Source organism: Schistocerca americana, chromosome 1 (assembly GCF_021461395.2).
Source record: "Schistocerca americana isolate TAMUIC-IGC-003095 chromosome 1, iqSchAmer2.1, whole genome shotgun sequence".
Lineage (NCBI taxonomy): Eukaryota > Metazoa > Arthropoda > Insecta > Orthoptera > Acrididae > Schistocerca > Schistocerca americana.
In genome coordinates, this window is record NC_060119.1 from 129,726,813 (window position 1) to 129,747,424 (window position 20,612).

The 20,612-nt window shown below is 39.1% G+C and overlaps 1 protein-coding gene across 1 annotated transcript in view; it reads left to right on the top strand.

Moving 5' to 3' along the window:
• Window positions 1–20,612, top strand: part of LOC124550635 (serine protease snake-like) — an 83,672-nt gene that overhangs the window by 48,122 nt on the left and 14,938 nt on the right. The window contains exons 2-4 of the mRNA XM_047125362.1: window positions 6,965–7,132; window positions 9,076–9,176; window positions 9,371–9,480. Coding sequence (XP_046981318.1) covers window positions 6,965–7,132; window positions 9,076–9,176; window positions 9,371–9,480 — 379 coding nt within the window. The remainder of the gene's footprint in view (window positions 1–6,964; window positions 7,133–9,075; window positions 9,177–9,370; window positions 9,481–20,612) is intronic.

Consider the following 20,612-nt stretch of genomic DNA (forward strand, 5'->3'; position numbering starts at 1 on the left):
ATATCTTCTGAAGAAGGCTCAATTATTTGGGCTGGTTGGTTTCATTACCGCAAATCGAGGCTGATAGTTTCTTATATATCAAATCAAATAATTGGTCTTCCTCCTCTGAATTGCTAAGCAACTGCTGAAAAACAAGTTGACATCGTTGGAACTCTAAAATGGAACAGAATGACAGCATACAAGTACGTGAAATGTGACGAACCAACTGCTTAGTGCTCCATGAAAATTTACGTAGGAAGTTTGTAATTTTTTCCTTTTTATTCTCATGATACCTGAGAATAAACTTCAGATACTATTTCATGTGAAAAACAAGTTGACAAAAGAAAGAAGCAGTTTCCAGTATTTATGGTTTTAGTAAGGAACTTCCATAATTGCCTATTGTTCCAAAAAATCTAAGCCAGTTATAGTGCTTCGTTCACTCCACCACCTTGCATATACTTATGAAGAAAGCAACAGACCAGAAATTGCGTTTGCATAATGGCACAAAATGTGGCGTAGACGCTCTGGACATGAAGTGCAGTAAGTATTCAGGTAACCGGTCACTGGCAGTATTTTACCTTCCAATATTAATGAGCTGCGCAAATGTCTGTTATGTGCAGAGGGTTGACAAAAAATACGGAAGTACCAAAACCGCGACATATTTCTATGCCTAATACGGTCTAAGAAAGCCGTTGTCATTCAAAGCGGCTTCCCGTTGTCTCGGAATGGATAAATGTCCTGTTTTGCTTTCAAGGGAATATTATACCACCCTTCCTGCAACATAGTAACGGTAACGGTGATGGAGGTGGAAAGCGATGACGCATACATCTCACCACAGTAGATCACAAAGGCTCAATGATATGATCTGCTGGCCAGGTGAGATGCGACAGTACATCCTCATGGTCACAAAACCAGTTGTGAACAATGTAAGCTGAGTGAACAGGGGCACTTGAGAAGATGATGGAAACCGTGTGAAACAATTCATCTGACCAGATGACTTTCTTTCATTACTCCACAGTCCAGTTTTAATGGCTTAGGCACCACGTTTTCCTGTTATGGGCATCTGCAGTACTGGTGAGTGATTTTGTAATTCCAAATCGCCTACAATTTCCTGCTTATGAAGCTCCCTCCGTGATATTTTGGTGGTGTTAGGATTCAAAAATGCGACATTCGTTCTGAGTGGCTTTTGCAGCTGTCGTCCTCTTATTTTTCGTCGTAGTCCTTTCCAGTGACAGTCCTTCAGGATCACTCAATCAATACACACTTTCTTCCACATTGTGGTTTTGCTTGTAAGCGGTGCCTCTTGGAGCTCAAAATACTTTGGTTACCTAGCACCCACTAGATAGGAACCGGTAATTTCCAAGAATGATTGCCAATCGAAGTCGCGGGGTCCAAACTATATATATCGAACGCACGATCCTAAATCGATCACGCGACTGTGGTGGCGGGCGTTATGATCAATTATTGGTGATCGTCATTTTTTTCTGTTTTCCGTCGTTCCTTTAATTGCTGTGAATTACATACGTCCCAAAATTAATGGCAAAAAGGGAATTGTTCCTGTAGCGTACACACCACATGGTCTTTCGCATGACAACACCAACGACGAGCAGGTAAGTCATCTCCTTTGTAATTACAAGTATTTTTGTAACGGTCTTCTTTTGTCATTGCTGTAGTGATACATCGATATGTATCGTTTGGACACCGCGACTTCAATAGGCAATAAATATTGGAAATTACCCAAGAACCAACAATTTGCCCTCGTTTGACTTAACTTAGTTTACATGATGCACTCAAAACTGCTCAGGAAACTTGGCAACGTACTGAGGTCACTGTTCAGGTGCAGTTCGTGGTCAAACACAACAGCGCAACGTGCAGGCCACATCTGAATTCGTGTTCAAGCATGCATTTCTCGCAGTCGTTTCCGTAATTTTGTTCAACTCTTGTATCTACATATAGGTGCGACGTCAAGATATGAGTTCATGAAGAGTGTAGGAATGAGCTTAGAGGACATACGAAGAGAGAGCTCCAGATTCCAATCTTGCCAGAAGAACTCAGAAAATCTTTCAGATATTTTGGGCGAAGAGCAAAGAGATGGTGATCCAGCAAAAAGAGAAACAAGCGACAAGCAAGAATAGAGAAAAAGCTGTCTTTCTCGAAGAGGCAGACTGTAAGCAGAGGATGCGGCACGTTAAATTAGCGCTTCCTGCGTGCCACGTTGCGCTATTAGCCGCTATATTTTCGAAAGTCAAACTGTGGTTGTTCTAAAGGCGAGGTGGTACGTGTGCGAGCTTGTATGATACGCAGTTGCCGAATTTCTTTTCGGTATCATGCCCATCGTTTGCGCAGTGTATAATTGCACGCACAGAAGCAATAACAAATATTTCGTATTTCAAGTTGGCGCTGTTTTACTGGTGGACTGATGTTAAATACTTATACGGCTACTGACACTGTCGAGAGACGATTATATAAAGTAATAGTGCTATGCAAACGCCACTGCTCTAGGTCGTTAAGTGTACGCTGACAGCTACTGCATTGCATGTGGTGAGAGATAATGCTCGGAGTTTAGTGTTCTCAGTGCACCCTTGACACTGTGGATCTCAGAATACTGAATTTCCTAACGATTTCCAAAATGGAAGATACCATTTGTCTAGTTCAGACAACCATTCCACATTCAAAGTCTATTAATACCCATTGTGTGGCCATAAACGTGCCGGAAACCTTATCACACGAATCACCTGAGTACAAATGACAGCTTCAGGAGGTCGACAGTTCAATCCTGGCCGGCCGAAGTGGCTGTGCGGTTAAAGGCGCTGCAGTCTGGAACCGCAAGACCGCTACGGTCGCAGGTTCGAATCCTGCCTCGGGGATGGATGTTTGTGATGTCCTTAGGTTAGTTAGGTTTAACTAGTTCTAAGTTCTAGGGGACTAATGACCTCAGCAGTTGAGTCCCATAGTGCTCAGAGCCATTTGAACCATTTTTTGAGTTCAATCCTGCATTCGGCCATCCTGATTTAGATCCGTGATTTCCCTAAATCACTCCACACAAATGCCGGGATGGTTCCTTTGAAAGGGCACGACCAACTTCCTTCCCCGTCCTTCCCTAATCCAATGAGACTGATGACCGTGCAGACTGGTCTCCTCCCCCAACAACAACAAATGACAGCCCCACCAATGCACTGCTCATTTATACCTTGTGTACGCGATGCTACTGCCATCTGTATATGTGTGTATTGCTATCCCATGATTTTTGTCACTTCATTCCGTATTACAGAGATGTTGTTGTTGTGGTTTTCAGTCCTAAGACTGGTTTTATGCAGCTCTCCATGCTACTCTATCCTGTGCTCTCCCAGTACCTAGTGCAGCCAACATCCTTCTGAATCTGCTTAGTGTATTCATCTCTTGGTCTTCCTCTATGATTTTTACCCTCCACACTGCCCTCCAATACTAAATTGGTGATCCCTCGATGTCTCAGAACATGTCCTACCAACCGATCCCTTCTTCTAGTCAAGTTGTGCCACAAGCTCCTCTTCTCCCCAATTCTATTCAATACCTCCTCATTAGTTACGTCATCTACCCATCTAATCTTCAGCATTCTTCTGTAGCACCACATTTCTAAAGCTTCTATTCTCTTCTTGCCTAAACTATTTATCGTCCACATTTCACTTCCATACATGGCTACACTCCATACAAATACTTTCAGAAACGACTTCCTGACATTTAAATCTATACTCAATGTTAAGAAATTTTTCTTCTTCAGAAACGCTTTCCTTGCCATTGCCATTCTACATTTTATATCCTCTCTACTTCGACCATCATCAGTTATTTTGCTCCCCAAATAGCAAAACTCCTTTACTACTTTAAGTGTCTCATTTCCTAATCTAATTCCCTCATCATCACCCGACTTAATTCAACTACATTCCATTAGCCTCGTTTTGCGTTTGTTGATGTTCATCTCATACTCTCTTTTCAAGACACTGTCCATTCCGTTCAACTGCTCTTCCAAGTCCTTTGCTGTCTCTGACAGAATTTTAATGTCATAGGTAAAGCAAAAAGGTAGGTCACATAGCACACTGTCAATGGATTGCCACTATGTCTATGCAGCATTTCTTAGGCCAAAGGGCATGGTGATTAGTATCTGTGTTAATGCTTTCATGCAGTCAAGGATGCTAAACATCAAAGTGCCACTGAGGAAATGGTTAAAATGGTAGAAGTGTGAGACTGGTTATTTATCAGGGGTGGTGAAATGATTGAGGGCACCAAACTGCATCCTCCCCCAGTACTAGGAGGAGAGCACTATGGGCTGCTCAAATGCCAATGATGTCATCCCAAAGCATAGCCTTGATTTCGGCTTTAGCAGCTGCAAGTCGGTTTGGTGTGAGGCATCATGGTCTGCTCAGAACTGGAAGAACAGACGTGATGTGAATGTGTTGGACTACACTGTGCTGTACCTCTCACAGTGCTCCAAGTGGGCACACAATGGCTGGGGAATTGATCAAGAAGGCTCTGGTACTGCCCTACATTAGCAGCATGGATGAGCTTCAGAGCAGATGGAAGCTTTTTTCTACTTTGCTCTTAATTTCTTTATTGTTAGGTTATTACACTTTGATGCATACATTATTCCTATTTGCAGTGTTATTAGTTGGCACCTGTTGATTATTTTACTTCATAGATAAAATTCTTTTGTCTCTGTTTGATATCCTGAGAACAAAATGTAATAGTAGTGTACAAGACTAGTATACAAGACCGTTAAGATTAACACAATGAATAAATATTTATGTACTGATTTTAGTATCATTTTTTCACTACGTAGCTTAGACCATGAGCTACAAATATTGTGGTTCAACTACTCCAGTTCAGTCTGTAAACATAACTGTAAACATAAAAATTACTCATATCCAGGATTGCGATCAGATAGTATGCTGTAGATAGATGGCTCATACTTCAGTCTTTGATTTTAATAAATACGTAAAACATTGTAAATAATTTCCTGTTAAAAATATTGTTGCTGTTAGTGTAACTGATAGCGATAAGCTGGATTCTTGAGGTTAATCATCATTCTTTTTCATGTACATATCCACAGCCATTGTAAATTCCTTCAAGGAAATAATTTTACCCTGTGGACTATTATTTTATTTTGAAACAAACTCTTTATTTCATTATTTGGCAGTTAGTTAATTTCTCGCCCTTGGGGATTATGAAGCTACATACAGTAAAAAATTTTATTTCCATAACACATCAGTGGAACATATTGTCTATAAATAATAAACAATAATTTTATACAGGAAGATGACTCCTTCAACTTAGTAATTGTTTTAATGGCTTTTGTCAGGAGAGAAGAAATAAACTATCCATGGTGGCCTTCAAATGTTAGAAAACTGATTCACTGTGGTTGAGAGCAAGTGTAATTGCTGATTGATTATTTTAGCTCTTTCTTTAAGGCAGTCAGTGGAATTAGAGTTGAGAATTATATTGGAAAATAGTGGGGTGGTATGAAACTTCCTGGCAGATTAAAATCGTGTGCTGGACCGAGACTCGAACTCAGGACCTTTGCCTTTTGAGGGCATGTGCTCTACCAACTGAGCTACCCAAGCACAACTCGCACCCTGTACTCACAGCTTTACTTCTGCCAGTACCTCGTCCCCATAGAAGCTCTCCTGTGAACCTTGCAGAACTAGCACTCCTGGAAGAAAGGATATTGCAGAGACATTGCTTAGCCACAGCTTGGGGGATGTTTCCAGAATGAGATTTGCACTATGCAACAGAGTGTGCACTGATAAGAAACTTGCTGTCAGATTAAAACTGTTTGCCAGACTGAGACTCGAACGCGGGACCTTTGCCTTTCACGGGCAAGTGCTCTATCCAAGCACGACTCACACCCTGTTCTCACAGCTTTACTTCTGCCAGTACCTCGTCTCTTACCTTCCAAACCTCACAGAAGCTCTCCTGCGAACCTTGCAGAACTAGAACTCCTGGAAGAAGGAAGGAGGTAGAGCACTTGCCCGTAAAAGGTAAAGGTACCGAGTTCGAGTCTCGGTCAGGCACACAATTTTAATCTCCTAGGAAGTTTCACAGCAGTGCACACTCTGCTGCAGAGTGAAAATCTCATTCTAGTGGGGTGGTATTATATTGGTGACAGTAAAGCATCATAACAATATCATTGTTGCCATCCTGTGCAGGGAGAAAGGAGATGCAGAGGTCATCTAAAAGTGGATGAGTGAGGAGGTGGTAAGGAATCATATTTTGTTTGATATTTGTGTGCATGGGTAACTGAGTGAGTGAATATGCATTATTTTCTTACTTCACCAATTGCACTACCACCATCCATTGGCAAGGCTGAGCTGAACACAAGGCTACTAGCTAGCTGCCAGCAAATTAAACAGCATTACCTAGAGAAAAGAAACAGTGTTGCTTCATGTTGTACAGTCAATATTAAACTGTAGGTCGTCCTATACCTGGTTGGGTAAGTCAGTTAAAACGTTGGAGAGATGCAAGGACATTATGACCATGCCAAAAAGGCACTGATATGTTCAATTTCAGATTGGGGCAGCTTTACCTTAGTAGGAACTTACAGTAAATATAAGAAAAAAATATTTTTATTTAAAATGTAATAAAAATTGTTTCATTACATGACACTCTTGATAAGTTGGGATATCAAACATATTGCCAAGGTTGAGTTAAATTTGTCATAGCAGAATCTCTAATTCCTTTCTCTGGAGGAAAACATGCATTTAGGATTGCTACTGATAAAAATTTATGATGGTGCCTGTCATACTTGTATTGGTAGTATTTTGGCAGTGATTTCCCTAAATCGCTTCAGGCAAATGCCGGGATGGTTCCTTTGAAAGGGCACGGCCGATTTCCTTCCCCATCCTTTCCTCACCCGAGCTTGCGCTCCGTCTCTAATGACCTCGTTGTCGACGGGACGTTAAACACTAATATCCTCCTCCTCCTCTTCAGTATTTTGGCATGTGGTTGTGTTGTGCAGACTTGGTGTGTCAGCTGCCCGATGGCTCTGGTGGTCTGTGTCGTGTTGCCAGTGACTGTCCGTCAGCATCCTCTGCTGAGGCATGTGTTGCCAAAGGCCTTGTCTGCTGTCCCAGCACCACAACATCCACAGCACCTGCCACTGGTGTTGGCATCAAAAGCAGGCAAGGTATGTGTCTTCACTGTAATATTGCCTTTTCTTTTATGCAGTTATTTTGCTTGAAGTACTTAAAAGAGCTTATAACTCTCCTAATTTTATTTGCATTAAATTGAATGTGAACTTCGTTCTCATCTAACTAAGACTGAGCTTTCCCTATCTCAGTTTTTCAGTTGAAGTGAGTAATTGGAATATGTAATAGATTGTTTCTTTTCTAATAATTTTTCTATGAAAATATTGGTAAACATTTCAGAAAATACTTTTTGAGTGGAGATTTCAACTTCGAAAGTAGTTGTGTGTGAGCGTAATTAGAGGTTATCAATTTAAATACTCATTTCGGGTTTTAGGGCACATCTCTCTCTCTCTCTCTCTCTCTCTCTCTCTCTCTCTCTCTCTCTCTCTCTCTCTCTCTCTCTCTCTCTGCCCCAACTGTTAAAAGAACCCACTTTTTAGCTAATGTAAGGTATGAAAAAATACAAGTCAGTCCATGTCAATGGTACAGTTGCACTAATGAATTTCATTGCTGTTTTACACCCAATCTAGAATAATTCTGTTCAGATCATTATATCGCATGTTGTTCATGTTTTTCCTAACTGTGAAGTGATTAAAATCTGACTTATATTGCCGCTCAAGCATGCATTAATTTAGCAATGGACCAGCAGTGAATATTATTTTCTAATAAAAACTGTACTGAGATGCCAGTCTGCCCCAACATTCCCATGGACTGATCTTGTTCCTTTGATTTTAAATGAAGTGATTGGCTTGATCTGGAGACTTCAGAATTCAGTAAAACACTGATTATTTAAATTCTGCTTGAAGGCAGATTTATGTGTAATTTATTCTGAAGTTTTCTTAGTATGTAACTCACTATGTTTAACTATAACTAATTCTGTAAAAATAGTTCCAGGCTCAGTGAATGAGTGGTAAATATTGTAAAAACATATAAAAAAGTACTGAAATGTAAAGAAATTCTAAAAGTTTCGTACTTGTTCATAACAAATGTAACCCAGAAGTTGAAAACAATGGATTATTTGACCCAGTTTGAAATCAGCAGGACAATACTCTGAAAGAGACTGTTGTCTGTTGTCAGCACTATCTGACGCAGAACATAGTTTTGGGCTGCCATATGTCTTCATTCCAACACTTTTTTCTATAAAATGTTCTTGTTGCCCTTCCAAAAATACCTAGAAAATGTAAACCATTTCACTTAGTGCCTTCTACACAGAGAAGTGCTTGCTTATTTACATCTAGGTGTACTAACTTAACACAGGATTGGAAGATTAATGCAAATTTATTTTCATTACAGAGGTAGTGTAGGGTGTAATTCACATCTGACAGTTTTGTCCCTCAATAAATCATACTTGTGTGTGTGTGTGTGTGTGTGTGTGTGTGTGTGTGTGTGTGTGTGTTTGTGACCTTCATTAAACAATCCACTCCACTTATATAAAGATGTCTGAGTTCTCTTTAAAAAGGCGATAATTCCATTAAAATTCATCATTGTTTTTTATTCTTCCAGACTGTTACATGAAACAAGCAGTTTAATTATGATATCATCATGAATGAACCTCAAAAGTTCCATGTGTGTTGAGGAATGTTTTGTCAGTGCAGTTGCAATACATAATTAAAGGATTTTGAATACCCTACCCAAAAATAATTAAGCACGATGTAATTAATTGTAGGATAATTTTGTGGGTTACTATCATTAGTTACTAAACCATAAGTGATTACTGACATGTATTATGTGAATAAGCCTTAAACGATAGGATTCTTGAGAACTGATGAATGAAGTTTCACAAGTGTTCACTGAGGCTGGCAAAAGCAATGGGGCAAAGATATATTTCTGATAAAAACAGTGTAGCAAAAGGCATATCAGCAGTTCAGTTATGGTATGGCTCAGTGGAAAAAAACAAACAACTTCAGTCCTTAGTATTTTTGTCTTGTTTTTGTTTATACAGAATGTGAAAAGAGTGCACAACTAGCTACAGTGGATGAGTGCCCACCTATTGAAATGACTCCTGGCAAGAATATAGCAGTACCAGGCCTATTCCCCTACCTAGTGAGTATGCTTGGAACATTAAATTTGTAATTATTGTCACAATTATTTATTGATTTATTGTTTTTAGTACATACTCTTGATATTTTATGTAAATGCAGACTTCCTTGTCAGGCCATTATCACAATATGTTTCTTATGCCATAACCTTTAAAAATCATGAAATCTTTGTAGAAAGAAATGTCTTCTCTGTTTCAGGCAGTACTAGGGTATGGTAATCTAAGTGAAAGCAAATGGCTTTATGCTGGTGTGCTAGTGAGTGAATCTTCTGTGCTCACCTCTGCACGATGCCTAGGAGATTGTAATCTGTAAGTACTAAGTCATCAGGTACATTATAGCTTTCTACAAAAATAAAATTAAGTTAATATAATTTGCCACACATTCCTTGAAATCTGCAGTCAGATCCAGTCATACCCATGGCTCAGATATTGACAGTCTCAGAAAAATGTAATTAATATGATAAAAATCTCTATTTACAAGTTCTGCCAAGTAATTTGTTACTGATTAACAAAAATATTGTTAAAACTGTACACTAGCAATCACAAGAATCACTTCATCATCCATTACAAATTTAATAAACTGTTACCTTCTCCCTACCCCCTCATATGGATACTCAGTTCAAAAATGAACCTGGAAATTTGGCTGCCAAAGTTAGTAGAAATGTATGTATTTATTAAAAGATTGATGTGTCACATTTACATGAAAGATCTTGCCAAGGACCTAAGAAAAGTATGGTCCCACATTAAATCACCCATTGACCAGTCTGGTTTGGCAATAGGAGACAGAAAAAGGAAAGCTGAAGTTTTACATTTCCCCTTCAAGAAATCATTCGTGCAGGAGGATTTTGCAGATACCATCATTTGACTGTCAGACTGACTGCCATGTGGAGTTAATAGTAAGCAATTGAAAGAGTTGAAACAAATAAATCACTAGGTCCAAATGGAATACTTTCTTATTTAATGTAATTGGACATTTACTTATTTAGCTCTTCTTGCTTGCTTTCATAGTTTAATTCTTATATGCATACAGTTTTAGTAACTGTAAAGTACAGATGCACACAATCTACAGTGCCGTTGTCATTTCTTTTGAACAGCTGCTAAATGGCTCAGTATGGTGCTGGCCTCCATTGGTGACACATTTTGAGAGTAATATGTTATATATTTTGCTTTCTGCATGTGCTTTTATAATTAATTCTTAAGTTAATAGTACTAGGGTGGATAGAGCAAGTGGTTACAGGACTAGTTGGCTGCAGCTCCAAACAGCCAAAATCTCTTCAGGCCATAGTCAGCTGTCTTCAGCCTGATGCCTAAAGGTGTTGTGGTTGTGGAGAATGTGTTGCATCACTTGGGACACCTCAGGTAATTACTTATTTAGCTCATGGGCTCTGCTGCAGGGTGTGCAATGTAGGGAAGCTGCCATCACTGCAAGGTGACTGGCAGGCTGGAATACACTTGCACCACTTGAGATGGAGAATGAAGGAGGAGGCGGTCTGGCCCGCCCAGTCACCCTTTGAGTGGACAGGTGGCCACTCCTCCAGCAGAGTCTGAGCAGGCACATGGGGACAGGTTTTTTTAAAATTTTAATTTAATTTAATTTTTTTTTTTTTTTAACTCGAATGTTAGGCTTATTACGGAGCCAATAAGAGAAATAGCAAAATGCAATGTATTCTCAGTATGTCTGTATGGGGGTCTCATCCATGGTGTGGAGGAGATCCTATCAGCAGCTATTGAGGATGCAGGGTACTGTTGTCTGCAAGTTGTGGCTCTCGTCAACACCAATGACATCTGTCACTTGGGTTATGGGATCATCCTCAATTCATACAGGTGACTGGCAGTAGTAGTGAAGACTATTGGCCTTGCTCATAGGGTATAACTCACTTTTCAGCATCATAGTCTAGGTTGCAAGCAGAACTCAGTTTTCAGCATCATACCCAGATTTGGTCGGGATCATTTGCTTTGGGGCTGACAAAAGGGTCTGAACCAAAGGCTCCACGGGTTGTGTGAAGATCTTTGCAGCTTTCTGAACCTGCATTATGGGCTGAATTACTATAGAACTCAGTCATAGTTCAGGAATTCACTACACAAAGAAAGCAGCTACATGGATAGCAGGGTACTTGTAGAGAGCATAAGGTTTTTTTTTAAGCTAGGCGGTAGATTGACATCCTCCAAACACTCACCAGGCAGTATGCAGAGTGAAATTAGACTGTATATAAAGTAAAGACACTGTAGCAGTCAAAATTTTAACAATAAATTGTGAAGTATTTGTATCAAAGAAGCAGAATTTACTTCCTTTCAGGAAATTTCTTGCAGTCAAATTATTCTCAGAACAGAGAGCTGGCTGAAACCCAGAGTAGAAAGCTCTGAAATATTAATTATGGCATGGAATGTGTATCAAAAAGAGTGATTAGATGGTATGGGGGTGGGGGGTTGTTGGAGAGAGTGTTCATTGCGGCTGACAAAAATATTGTCTATCAAGTTTGAAATTGAGTCTGATGGTGAAGTTATCTAGACATGAGTAAAAGGCCTGTGGGAACTAAAGTTAGTTCTTGGATGTTTTCACCAGCCACCCTATTTTACCATGACATTTTCAGAATCATTCAAAGAAATGGTACACTCAGTGATGCAAAAATACCCAAAGTGTGCAAAATTAGTTTGAGGCAATTTTAACCTATTGAATCTATGGATTAATTGCAGATGGTGTAGTCAGTCAGTTTTGTGAAGCAGTTTTGAACAGTTTCCTGAAAACTGTCTTCAACAGCTGGTTAGATAGCCCACATGCAATGAAAATATTTTAGACCTTGTAGCTACAAACAGGCCTGACCTTATTGACAGTGACAGTAGAGACACACAGGTTACTTATCATTTCATTGATGTGATAGTGGTTAACGAAGTTAATAAAGCCATTGAGGAAGCTGTGAGAGTATTTCTGCTAGAAAGAGCAGGTAAGCAGTTGTCATTATTTGTGAATGGTGGATGTGAAGGAATTATGATTAAAGTTTAAACTGATTGTAAATTTCTCTCTGAAGAAGTAGATGTATTAAGCACGGAAGAGGCTCACCATGGTCTATTAGACTGGTTTATTAAACTGGGAAAAAGCTGAGGAAGCAAAGGCCATTGCACTCTCAGTTCAGAATAAGATGTGAAAATGACAACAGGCAAAAGTTAGAAATAAGTGTGTTTGTAAAAGGACTAATGTGTGAAGCTTACAACTACCACCATCATACCTTAATGAAATATCTTCCTGAGAACCCAAGAAAATTCTGGTTCTACATAAAATCACTACACAGATCGAAAGCTTCTATCCTATCATCCATTGCCCAGTCTGGCTTGCCAAAAGAAGACAACAAAGGGAAAGATGAGGATTTAAATTTTCCATGTAAGAAATCATTCACACAGGATGACTGTTAAAAATATCATTGTTTGAACATCACACAGACTGTTGTATGGTGGACATTTCCTTCACTTCACTTCAATTCACTTACTATGGTAAGAACCATCACTGGCGTAGAGAAGCAACTGAGTTGAAAATAAGTCACCACGTCCAGATAGAATCTGAGTTTGGATTTACAGAGATTACTCTGAGATTGGCCCCTTACTTGGTCTGCATTTATCACCAGTCTCTCATCTAGCACAAAGTCTGCAAGGACTGAAAAACAGTGCAAATGACTCTTGTATATAAGAAGGGTAAAAGAATGGACCCACAGAATTAAGGACCAATATCATTAATTAGTTTGCTGCAGATTTCTTGACAATATTCATATTTAAAGTGTACCTAAATCAGAAAAGCTGTCAACAAACTAGCACAGGTTTAGAAAGCACAGCTCTTGTGAAACTCATCATGTAATTATCTCACATGATATCTTGCCAACAATGGATTAAGAGCAATGGGCAGGTTACAAATCTCTAGATTTCTGGAAAGAGTTTGACGCATTGCCCCCTGCAGACTGTTAGAAGTCTGAGCATACTAAATAGCTTCCCTGATATGCGAATGGCCCAGTGAAGTGTGATATGAATGCTCTTGTTCTCTATATACATAAATAACCGGATAGATTGAGGTGAACAGAAAAATGCACCTCTTTGCTGATGACATGGTAGTATATGGGAAAGTATTGTGGTTGACTGGCTGTGGAAGAATAAAAGATGACTTAGGCAGAATTTCTATTTGGTGTTATGAATGGCAGAATGCCCTAAATGTAGAAAAATGTAAATTGGTGCAGAAGAAAAACAGTCACGTAATGTTCGAATACAGGATTAGTGGTGTGTTGCATGCCAGATTGATTAAATACAGGGTGAAGAAAAAATGCCACACTTGGAGACCAGTATGCATTTCCTCATCCAGATTGAAGATAAGTTTATATAGCAAAATCATATTGGGTAAACGAGGAGATGGTAACACTGTCACATTGTGCAGCACATTGGAATGTACAGGGGAATGTGTATCATCCCACACTACCGTACCTGCTGTCGTAGCTCACTGAGTGGGCTGCTGGAACATCAAACCCACGTCCACCATCAGACTATGGTTGAATTCTTGTCACGATCATTTTCTATTTTTTAGACATCCAATCTGTAGTCCTCATCATTTGTAAGCAGGCCACCATGTCAAATGACAATAGCCTATCACAAGACAGTGGAATTCATGAAACTGTAACTGGTCTTGTCAAATTCATATGGGGCAGCTTCCTGATGGAGTATACAAAGGATGAATACATTTCAATATGCTTTTCATGCTGGGTGCATCTAATAACACTTTAACCAACAACAGAAACTGGAAAACCACATTCAACAAGTACAGTTTTATGAATGACCTTCGCACCAAGTGGAAGATAACAAACATTTTATAAACAATGTGATATGGAGTGATGAATCTAGCTTCACTCATGAAAGTATTTTCAACCTCCACAACAGCTGTTATTGGTTGGAACACAACCCAAATATTGGCAGCCGAGAGGACATTGGCGGTGCATTTCTTGTGAGTCTGTCTTTGGCCTCTATTGATCTTCTGGCAACCTCTTTGCTGCATGGTGTGCTGATGCCAGCACAGAAGGCATTACATTTCCATGTGCTGGTGCAATGCTCTTGTGGTTGAAGAAAGGAAAATCAACAAAACACCATCAATACAAAAACAAGCTCCATAGAACACTAAAGATCAAATAGGCATTTGTAAGCAGTGCCATGGAAGACTGGTGCTGTGCGTGTGCAACTTCTGAGACTTGTGAAGTATATTGCAAGAAAGCTATATGCAAAATGTATGTGTGACTTGTATATGTGGGAACGTCCGCAAGCAGGATGGGTGAACTTTCATATGAGATAATGTGTTGCCACGTGCCAGAGAGACATGGTGCTCCTACAAGCTTTGATGGATGTATGTTAGTGTAAATGTACATCTACATCTACCTTTATGTATAGTCTTAAACTGTTCGCATATTGGCATTATCGCCTGCACCCTTTGCTCTGTGGCTTCCAAGGCACTCCCATTGCACTCTATCAATGGTCTGAACTGACATTTTATGCACAAAATCTGCACGTATGACAAACCAGAGTGCACACAGTAGGACGCTCCACACTTGACTATCCAAACAACTTTTCTGGTTTCAACAGCCTAAGTGGTTAGAATTGAGTAATTCCCATTCCATAGAAAGTAGTTTCTCACAGGTGTAAAATTTACCAAACTATCAGTTTAGTAATTCAAGCTTGCAAAATACTAATGTGAATTCTTTACGGAATAATGGAAAAACTGATACAAGCAGACCTTGAGGAAGAGCAGTTTGATTCTGGAAAAATGTGGGAACATGCGAGGAAAAACTGATCCCATGACCTATCTTGGAGGATAGTTTATGGAAAGGCAAGTCTGCATTTATATCATTTGTAGACTTAGAGAAAGTTTGTGACAATGTTGATTGGAATGCTCTCTTTTGAAATTCTGAAGGTAGCAGGGGTAAAATACAGGGAGCGAAAGGTTATTTACAACTTGTACAGAAAGCAGATAGCAGTTATGAGTTGAGGGGCGTTAAAGGGAGGCAGTGGTTGGAAAGTAAGTGAGGCAGGATTGTAGCCTTGTCCTGATGTTATTCAATCTGTACATTGAACAAACAGTAAAGGAAACCATAGAAAAATTTGGAGTAAGAATTAAAGTTCAGAGACAGGAAATAAAAACTCCGATGTTTGCCGATGGCACTGTAATTCTGTCACAGACAGCAAAGGACTTGGAAGAGCAGTTGAGTGGAATGGATAGTATATTGAAATGAGGATATAAGATGAACATCAACAAAAGCAAAAGAATGATAATCTAATGTAGTTAAATTAAATCATGTGATGCTAAAGGGTGCAGATTAGATGAGTTTTGCTATTTGGGCAGTAAAATAACAGATTATGGCTGAAGTAGAGAGGATATAAAATGTAGACTGGTTTTGGAAAAAAAATAAATAAATAAAAAAATTAAAAAAAACCATTTCTAAAGAATAATAAATGAAAAGCACCAGTTTGTTTTTGTTCTACAATATTATTTTTATTGCTAACCAGTTTTCGGCTTAGAAGGCCATCTTCAGACATTAAATGTTAGCAATAAAAATAATATTGTAGAACAAAAGCAAACTGGTGCTTTTCATTTATTATTATAATGTTGTTCTACCAAGAACCGACAGAAGATTCTGTTAATATTTCTAAAGAAGATAAATTTGTTAACATCGAATATAGAATTAAGTGTTACAAGACCTTTCTGAAGGTATTTGTGTAGAGCGTAGCCATGTATGGAAGTGAAACACTGACGATAAACAGTTTAGATAAAAAACAATAGAAGTTTTCAAAATTTGGTGCTACATAAGAATGCAGAAGATTAGATCAGTCGATCACAAAAATAATGAGAAAGTACTGAGTAGAATTTGGGAGGCAAGAAATTTGTGGCATAACTTAACCAAGATTGGTTTATAGTTCACATTCTGAGACATGAAGGGATGGCCAATATTTCTGTTGGAGGGGTGTGGAGGTTGTAAATCATAGAGGGAGACCAAGAGATGAATACAGTAAGCAGATTCAGAAGAACATAGGTTACAGCAGTTACTTGGAGATGAAGAGGCTTGCACAAGATAGAGTAGCATGGAGAGCTGCATCAAACCAGTCTTTGGACTTAAGACCATGACAACAACATCAACAACAACAACAACAAGTGGCCAGAAGCAGAACATGTTACTCTACAGAATAGAGATGTTGCAGCACAGTGGGGATGTCTAAATAGCATTGTGATGTTAGCATGACACCATCACTCTGATACAGAAGCCTGTTGTGCAGAGTGTAATCTTGAAGCTTCTCGTGAAATAGGGCACCAGATGCGCAGAAATTTTGAGGAGGCTTCAGGTACATTTTGAGGAAGAAATCCTTTGAAAGACACAAATGTATGAATGGCATAAAACATTTGTAACAGGGCAGGTAGCTGTGGAAAGTGCACCCCACAAAAGGTGACCATGGACAAGCATCACACTAAACATTCATCCCATACAAGATCTTATTGCAAAAGATCAGTGCTTAAACCTTTCAAACGTTGCTTCTAGAGTAGGAATAAGCTATGGAAGTGCTCAAGCCACCATTGCTGATAAGATCAACTACAGGAACTTGTCTACTATGCAATCTGATACTTTAATGGGGGAAAACAGTAGGAAATTCAATTAATAACTGTGGAACATCCTCAGAGTCCAGAGTCATGATACTGCATTACCCCATGTTTGGACCACTGAAGGAATGACTTGGAGGACACTGGTTTGATGACACTGCAGAGGTTTAGGAGTTCATGCACAAGTCACTGTGCACATGTTTTTGTTCTTTCTTTGGGGGGGGGGGGGGTACTATTAAAAAAGTGCCAATGTGATGGGAAAATTTTTGTAAAAAATTCAGGACAGTACGTAGAAAAAAGAAGTGGTGTTCAGAAATGTAAAACTGAGCACATCACAGAACGCAAATGTGTGGCATGCTGCAGCTACAATATCAATGAGAGATAAATGGAATCAGTTAACTCGTATAAATACCGGGGTATAATTATTTGTATGGATGTGAAAATGTGAAATAGAATGATAACATCCATCTACATCTAAATGGATACTCTGCAAATCACACTTAAGTGCCTGGCAGAGGATTCATCAAATCACCTTCACAATAATTTTGTATTATTCCAATATCAAACAGTGCGCAGAAAAAATGAACACCTATATCTTTTCATGTGAGCTCTGATTTCCCTTATTTTATTATGATGATCATTTTTCCCTATGTAGGTTAGCATCAAAAAATTGTTTTCACATTTGGAGCAGAAAGTTGGTGACTGAAATTTCAATTTCATGAGAAGATCCCACCGCAATGAAAAACGCCTTTGTTTTAATGATGCCCACCCCAAATAAAGTATCATGTCAGTGACTCTCTCTCCCCTATTTCATGATAACACAAAACATGCTGCTCTTCTTTCAACTTTTTTGATTTATTTCGTTAATCTTGTCTGGTAAGGATCCCAGGCTGTGCAGCAGTACTTAAAAAGAGAATGGAAAAGTGTAGCGTAGGCAGTTTCTTCAGTAGATCTGTTGCATTTTACAAGTGTTCTGCCAGAAGCCTACAGTCTTTAGTTTACCTTCCCAACATCATTTTCTCATTGTTCTTTCCAATTTAAGTTGATTGTAATTGTAATTCCTAGGTATTTAACTGGATTTATGGCATTTAGATTTAATTGACTGATTGTGTAACCAAAGTTTAATGGATTCCTTTTAGCACTTATGTGAGTGACCAATTGACAATTTTTGCACCATGCAGATCTCTTTTTCCAAATGTTTTGCAATTGGTTTTGATCTTCTGACGACTGTACTAGATGATAAACAACAGCATCATCTGCAAACAACCTAAGACAACTGCTCAGATTTTCTCGTAAATTGTGTATATACATCAGAAACAGCAAAGAGCTGGACACTATCATGGGGAGTGCCAGAAATCACTTCTGTTTTACTTGATGACTTTCCATCAATTCCTACGAACTGTGACCTCTCTGAGAGGAAATCACAAATTGAGTCAAATAACTAAGATGATATTCCGTAAGCACCCAATTTCGCTACAAGCTGCTTGTGTGGTGCCATGTCAAAAGCCTTCTGGACATCTAGAAATACAGAATAAATTTGAAATCCCTTGTCAATAACACTCAACACTTTGTGAGAATAAGGAGCTATTTGTGTTTCACATGAACTATGTTTTCTAAATCTGTGTTGACTGCGCGTCAATAGACCATTCCTTATGAGGTAATTCATAACATTTGAGCTCAATATATGTTCAAAAATCCTGCTAAATACTGATGTTAATTATGTGGGCCTGTAATTTAGTGGATGATTCCTACTACCTTTCTTGAATATTGGTGTGACCTTTGCAACTTTCCAGTTCTTGAGTATGGATTTTCCGTCAAGCAGGTGGTTGTATATGATTGTTAAGTATGGAGCTATTGCATCAGCATACTCTGAAAGAAACCTAATTGTTTTACAGTTGTGATCAGAAGTGTTGCTTTTATTAAGTGATCGAAGTTGTTTCACTACTGTGAGGTTGTCTACGTCTACATTACTCATATTGGCAGCTGTTCTTGATTCAAATTCTGGAATGTTTACTTAGTCTTCTTTGGTGAAGGAATTTCAGACAGCAAAGTTTAGTAACTGTGCTTTGGCAGCACTGTTGTTGATAGTATTTCCATTGCTGTTGTGCAGAGAAGGCATTGATTCTGTCTTGCTGCTAGCATACTTTAAACACTACAAGAATCACTTTTGATTACCTGCCAGGTTTTGGGACAATGTTCTGTTGTGGAAACTATAATAACTATCTCACATTAAAGTCTGCAATAAATCTCAAGCTTTTTTGAAAAATTGCCAATCTTGGAGATTTTGCATTTGTTTAAATTTGGCATGCTGTTTTTGTTCTTTCTGCAACAATTCAGTAAAGTTTACAAAAAAGAATTCAGGTTTGTATTTGGTCTCCATTTATACATAGAATTTACAGCTGAGTTATCAACACCCCCCCCCCCCTTCAAATCATAATATACCACAGATATCTTGAACAAAAAATTGTGCACAGTAGTTGGAACAAAGCACAGGTCACACCAGTCTATGAGAATGGTTGCAGAGAATCTGAGGACTTATTCTGAAGTCACATGTAATGAGGTATCTCATCGAGGATGACTTCCTCCGCACTAGCTAGCATGGATTCCAAAGACATCACTTATGTGAAACATACCTTGCACTTTTCTCACATGATTTCTGAAAATCATTTGGCTTACCAATGCTTATTAACAAAACATCAATGATCTGACATCAAACCAAATTTGTGATAGGATTCAGGATTTCTTGTAGGGAGGATGCAGCATGTCATTTTGGACAGTCATTACCAGATGCAGAAATAACTCCATGCATGCCCCAGGGGAGTGTGTTGGACCCCTGTTGAGTGCTTTATATAAATGAATTAGCAAACAAAAGTAATCTCAGACTTTTTGCAAACAATACATTTAACTATACGGAAGTGCTGTCAGAAAAAAGGTGCATGAAAATCAAATTTTGAAGAGATTTCAAAGTGTTGGAAAGACTGGCAACTCGCTTCAAATGACCATAAATTTGAATTTATGCCCTTCACAAAATGCAGAAACGGAAAATTGTAGTACTGTAATCTCATGAGTCACAATTGGAATCAGACTCTTGGGTGAAACAGACTGTGGGCACATGAAATGGAATAATCAATCACATAGGCTCAGATGTAACTGAAGGTGATAGCAGTCCTAAGATCATGGATAGGATATTGGGGAAGTAATGCCAGTCACTTAGGAAACTGCTTACTCAGTGCTCAAGTGTGTGGAACCCATACCTGATAAGACTGACAGGGATATTGAATGCATACAAAGAAGGAAGCACAATTTGTTTCACTCACAAGAGAGCCTCATGGAAATGCATCTTAACTGTCAAACACTTGAAAATAGAGGCACAATTTAGAGGACCAGTATAAAGAGAGGAATATACTAAAACCATCCGTGTTGTACCCAATGGTGCCATAAAGACAAGATTAGACTAATCATATTGTGCATTTAAGTGAGCACTTTTCACACTCTGTACTCAAATGCACTGGTAGGAAATTTAATACCATACATGGTATTGTATTATACTGTATTGTATTGTATGTTAACCGGGGACCTAGAAACGACGGAGACGCTCTGTCCCCGCCGCAGTCGCAGTGGTCCGCAACGCCACGACTACTACCGCAGTCACTTCACCCCTCCACCGCCCCACACCGAACCCAGGGTTATTGTGCAGTTCAGCCCCCAGTAGACCCCCCCAGGGAACGTCTCACACCAGACGAGTGTAACCCCTATGTTTGTGTGGTAGAGTAATGGTGGTGTATGTGTACGTGGAGAACTTCTTTGCGCAGCAATTGCTGACATAGTGTAACTG